At 45.1% G+C, this 6,000-nt stretch overlaps 1 protein-coding gene across 31 annotated transcripts in view; it reads left to right on the top strand.

The window, feature by feature from the left end:
• Positions 1–6,000, top strand: part of LOC111960007 (receptor-type tyrosine-protein phosphatase delta-like) — a 648,092-nt gene that overhangs the window by 481,412 nt on the left and 160,680 nt on the right. For all 31 annotated transcript variants that reach the window (XM_070437867.1, XM_023981849.2, XM_070437873.1 and 28 more), the window contains one exon: positions 2,665–2,835. In XM_070437867.1, coding sequence (XP_070293968.1) covers positions 2,748–2,835 — 88 coding nt within the window. In that variant the 5' untranslated portion in view covers positions 2,665–2,747. The remainder of the gene's footprint in view (positions 1–2,664; positions 2,836–6,000) is intronic.

The raw sequence follows: 6,000 nt of genomic DNA on the forward strand, positions 1-6,000 counted from the left end.
AGTTCTACCTGCAACTCAAAAGGGTTCTTCTACCTGSAACCAAAAAGGGTTCTTCAAAGGGTTCACGTAAGGGGACAGTCAAAGAACCCTTTTAGGTTCTAGGTTCCAATTTCAGGATCGATTTGTCGGCTACTTTGTTCTCATTAGGGCTGCTTGTGTTCACATGGATGGCACAGCCTCCCTCTCCCCTGGTTGGTGCTTACGAAACATGCAGATGGCTTTGTTTGTCTGTATCAGCATGTGGAGGGAAGTGGAGGGAGGAAGTGAAAGGAAGGGAAGGCTGCTGAGTACTGTGTATAGTGAGGACTCCTAATGTCATGTCATTATGGAAATTCACACTACATTAATTAACTCAAAGGCTATCAACCCAGATTTCGCATGCAAAGCAAAAGTCAGGGAAGACGTCAGCGACCTTGATTAGAGGAGCTTTCTGTTTCTGTCGTTGCTTACTATGGATTGCACTTCAGTGATATCCCTATCCTTAAACAGTGTTATGGAATAGAATGCACTATAAATACTAGTCATGCAGAAATTATGTGTGTGTGCTTGTATGTGTATGACAGTGTGTGTGTTTGTGTACATGTGTGTGTGTGTGTGTGTGTGCATGTGAGCCATTGTGTGTGTGAGTGCGGGTGCGTACTGTAGGTTGAGATTGCTTCAAATTGATTCTGTTCGCCACGCGCCCCCCGCTCACGGCCACCACAGGCCTCACGGCGCTCTGAGACAGGTAGTCACGTCTATCTCCCCACGACACAAATAGAGTGTGACAGGTGCACTATCTCCCTGTCTTTTCTGCCATTTACAGGCTACAGCTGAAGGAATAAAAGGGGGAGAAACGGGGAGAGAGAGGCGGGGAGATGGGTAGCAGGGAAATGAGGTACTTTGTCATCGTCTACCACACTGATTGCACTTTTGGTTTTCTGGATGTTTTATTTGTTTATAAATCATCAGATAAATAGCCGGACGAATGAGCCCCGTGTGTAAAAYGATTATGCGATTCCTCTAATGCGTTTGTGAGGGTAAACAGTGCTCTGTCTGCGCCTGTGGTGTGGCTAATGCACTAATGGTCAATATTATCTGTTAGTTAGCATTCGGTGATACTCTGCTAAATGTCAAACTGTCTAAGAGGTCAGAGGTCAAATGATGTGTCCGTCTGAAGAAGTGTGAAGGCTCTCAGCGTCAGTGTACCTCAAGCAAGTTCAACCATTTTGGGTACGTTCCAAATACACATTTTAAGCACAGATCTACACACTGATTAGATATCTACAATGCCTGGAAAAGTGTTTTACATCTCAGGGAACCAAATCCACATTATATAATCTGTGCAGACCTGCTTGGAAAATGTGTATGTTGGAATGCACCGTCTGTCTCAGATAATAGCCTCCTCCCATGCTAGGCTATCATGCTAACTGGCTATCATGCTAACTAGCTAGCATGCTAACTAGCTAGCATGCTAACTGGTTAGCATGCTAATGCTAATACACTGTGTGTCACCAGAGCTCATGGAGCGGATTAGCTACCAGAAGAGTACAGAAATTCATGACCACCAAAACGTGTCAGTCACTATGGATTAAGCACTGGCTTTTGCAAATTCATGACGTGGAATCGAGTGGGCTACTTGCTAATGCTATCATGCTCTGTCAGATCAATTACCCCATCCACATAGCGGATGTTGATAAAGGAAGGAGTGGCGAAACATGAGAGTGAACACAAGCCTAACCTACTTGGTCATACAGATTTTATGTGTACTTCAAGCAGTGCTTGATAAAGGACGTGTTGGTTGCATACAGTATATGTTTGGCTAACGCTAGCTTACTCCATCAAACTGTATAGATTTGTTGCGTTCTCTTTTGTCCTAATCCATTTGGAGACACTTAAAGCTATTAAAGCTTCAGCTACTGGTGTAAGACGGGCATAAATATGAGGCGGAGCTGAATGGTTTTAAAGGTACTAAGAACAATGGTGGCATTTTGTCACTACGCAGTTTATGGATGGCACTGGTCTCTGGAGAGAAATCCACCAATATGTTACTGTCTCACCATACGCTCAATAAAGAATGAAAGGAGACATTAGGTGCTATGACTTGAATGGCCAGCTATATGGTTCTCCAGGGACGGTTTGGGTTAGTTCCCCATTAGTGTTAATATAGTAGGCTTAACAAGTTAGGATTCCGCTTCTAGCATGTTGATTCCGCTTCTAGCATGTTGAATGTGTGAGTTTTCTGTATGTGGATCTCAGAACCTATTTTTTTTAAACATTCTACATAGCACATGGTATCAGTAAATGATTTAGCAAATTATGTAAAAGTCTGACATGTAACAGTGATGATCACAAACAAATAGTTAATTTGATTAGAGCATGTGTGCAAATCCTTGCTGCGAGGATAAAATTGCGTTAGTGAGCCCTTTCATCTGTGTACGTGCGTGTGGACGTGCGCACACTAACATGCGTTCCGAAGTGTCCGAATATAGCCTGCGAGCACATCACCCTCTCTCCTCTTTAGCTGTCAGAACCTACTGAGTCTGTGTGGGTATGTCAGAAATGTGCACTAGATAGATAAAGTACGAGATGCCAAACCACTTTGTTTCATTCATGCCCTCACTCTCTTCCCCTCCCCTCTCTCCTTTCCTCCCTCTCTCCCCCACTCCCTTTCTCCCCCCGCAGGCTGTGAATATCCTGCATCTGAGAAGTCAGACCAGACTGACTCACAGAGCTCTGTGAGCCAGCACCACTGAGGCTGCCAAAGCATGCTGGTGCCAAGCTGTCCCATGATGCACATAGCTAGACCCGCACTGCTCGTCCTGGGTCTGCTCCTCCTTCTCGCCGACGCCGAAAGTAAGTGTCACTTTTCGTTACTTCTCGTCCTCTCTTTCTCATCAGTTCGTGCCACTGTAGGGACGAGAGATGCCTCTTGTAAGTGGTCTTATCTCATTGTCACATACACACACTAACAGTTATACACACACAAAACACAGCATTCTCTCTCTCTCTCTCCATCTTTCTCCGTCTCTCTCTCTCTCTCTCTCTCCCCCCCTCCCCCCCCAACACCCTGATGAGTACAAGGCCATGGCCATAAGTCCATTCCTCTATATTTTTATCCAATATGGAGATAACTACATATATCACCATAAAAATACATTGAATTGGAGTTACAGGATGTTTGGAGTTGAAATCTGAGCACTGAGGTGTCACAACAGGTTTCAGACTCCAGTGAGTTTATCCTACTCCGTTTTCCCTGGTTAACACCGCTTCCCATTAATCACTACGTTCCAGGAAGCAGGTGCAGGTGAATAAAAGTTTTATTACACCCTTCACACCGCAGGAATCTCCCTCTTCAGCTTGAATATGTTTGAATAGCGGAGCGTCCTCCCAAGGTCACAGACGGGGGAGCAGCAAAAGAGAAATTGATGGGCGAGACTCAAAACTTTTGGTTGAGAAATGTTCGCTGCAATCTGTTTCATTCTCTCCCATCTCAATTGTCCCCTCCCACTGCATATATTTCACAGTGAGAGAGATGAATGGAAAAGTAAATTGTCACTTCAGGTGTGTCTAGGTTTTTATTGACTTGGCCATTTTTAATCATAGCAGCATTTTATGTGCTTTCTATTGAGCACAACTAGCAATCTTTTAGAATAGAATAGACCATGAACATGGACTATGTCACCATGCACTTATAGTTTAGGTGCTATGACTAATGTGTCATGCAAAAGAAAATAAAGGAAAGCCAACTACCAGACATCCAAACTTGAGTCGCCAGTGGGCATTCCACAGGGGAATTTGAGCACAGATGTAACCCATGAGACAACCACAAATGCACTTGGCCATCCTAACCCCTAAATCCCCACCTTCCCTTCTCTCCCTGTTGCTGTCTGCGTGCTAACAGCTGATCTGATAGCCCTTTGGACAGCTGTGCTTGTTTATCATTTCCAAGCCAAAACAAACTGACCGTGAGGGAAGTCGACGGTAGTCCAGCAATGACTGAGTAACGGAGGAGAGAGGGGGTTGGGGATAGGGGGTTGGATGACAGGCCAGTGTCCACAGCTGAGGTGTAAGAGAACGGAGATCCAGACCAATTTGAAGTAGTACATATTTGCTCAGAGATTACGTCTTCTCTCAGCTATATCCAACTACATCCTGCTATATCCAGCTACATCCTGCTATATCCAGCTATATCCAGCTATATCCTGCTATATCCATATATATCCAGCTATATCCTGCTATATTCTGCTATATCCAGCTATATCCAGCAATATCCAGCTATATCCAACTATATCCAGCTATATCCAGCTATATTCAGCTATATCCAGCTATATTCAGCTATATCCAGCTATTTTCAGCTATATCCAGCTATATTTGGCTATATCCAGCTATATCCAGCTATATTTAGCTATATCCAGCTATATCCAGCCATATTCAGCTGTATCCTGCTATATTTAAGCAATAAGGCCAGAGGGGGTGTGGTATATGGCCAATATACCATGGCTACGGGCTGTTCATAAGCATGACGCAACGCAGAGTGCCTTGATACAGCCCTTAGTCATGGTATTTTGGCAATATACCACAAACATTGCTATTATAAACTGGTTACCAACGTAATTAGAGCAGGAAAAATAAAGGTTTTGTCATACCCATAGTATATGGTCTGATATACCATGGCTTTCAGCCAATCAGCATTCAGGGCTCGAACCATCCAGTTTATAATCAGATATAAACAGCTATATTCAGCTCTCTCTTCTCTCCACCTTTATTCTTTGTTGCTATGGACCCATTATTGCGTATATTCCTTCTCTCTGTCTTCCTCTTTCACTCTTTTTCTTTCACTCTTTTTCTTTCTTACTCTCTCTCTCTCTCTCTCTCTCTCTCTCTCTCTCTCTCTCTCTCTCTCTCTCTCTCTCTCTCTCTCTCTCTCTCTCTCTCTCTCTCTCTCTCTCATTCTCTCTCTCTCTCTCTCTCCCCCTCCATCCCTCCCTCCCTCCCTACATCGCTTTTGAGCCTCTGTGTTAGCTCCATGCCGGTGACTGCATCCATTTTCTCTCTAGTGTGCCACTGCATCTGCATAAACACTTCAGCTGCTCAGCTCAGCCTTAGGACTCTCCCCAATACTGCACTAGCTGTGAGAGGAAAGACCAAAATACCAACCAAATAACCCCCTCCCACCACCCACCTCCTCACTTTAACACTCTGAAACCCCATAGAGGAAGAAGGGAAGCTGAATGCCTCCGTCAGTGCAGTGTGTTAGCCCAACTGGGGTGTGTTAGCCCCGCAGGCGAGGAGATATGGTGGAGGATATGAGACACGTGAGAGGGCGAAAATGGCTGACTCGGCCTGCTCAACAGATGGCACCATCCTCGGAGCCAGTCCTGTGTGCCCATGTCCGGCTGGCTGCTCTAACCTCTCCCGCAAAGGCGGGAAAAAAATGTCCCCGGACAGGACAGCACACACGTAGGGAGGGTTTGGGGTTTTGCCGCTAACGATGCTAACACGGACAAATGCTATATGGCAATGCTTTGTTTGGTTAACATGTGGATAGGCATGGATAGAAAGAGCCTTTTGTTGGCATAGGACTGTGCCTATGTGGATTTGAGGCTATTACTTTAGTTTATGTGGCAAATTGGGCTCGGGACTATTGAAAGAGGGCATTATTTTCCCTGGTGAGCCCTGGCGTGAGATGGGGGGGGACGCCGGTGGGGGAGCCAAACAACCTTGCTGTGTCTCTGCTTGAACAATGGCATAATAGACCAACAGAGAAACCCATTCCTACTCTGAAGGAGTGATCTTCGGGAATAGTGCAATTCTGACCAGGTCCCATAGATGCTTCGGTCAAAAGTAGTGCATTATGTAGGTAATAGAATGCTATTTGTGACGTAGTCATGGGTTTGAGGGAACTGAACAGCTCAGTGATTCACTAGCGACATTAAATTCAATGACTGTTTGCCTCCCCAGCATTCCTAGCAAACAAACAGCACCAAACAAAACTCACAAAGCCCTGGAGGTTGTTTA

This window comes from Salvelinus sp. IW2-2015, linkage group LG37, assembly GCF_002910315.2.
Source record: "Salvelinus sp. IW2-2015 linkage group LG37, ASM291031v2, whole genome shotgun sequence".
Taxonomy (NCBI): domain Eukaryota; kingdom Metazoa; phylum Chordata; class Actinopteri; order Salmoniformes; family Salmonidae; genus Salvelinus; species Salvelinus sp. IW2-2015.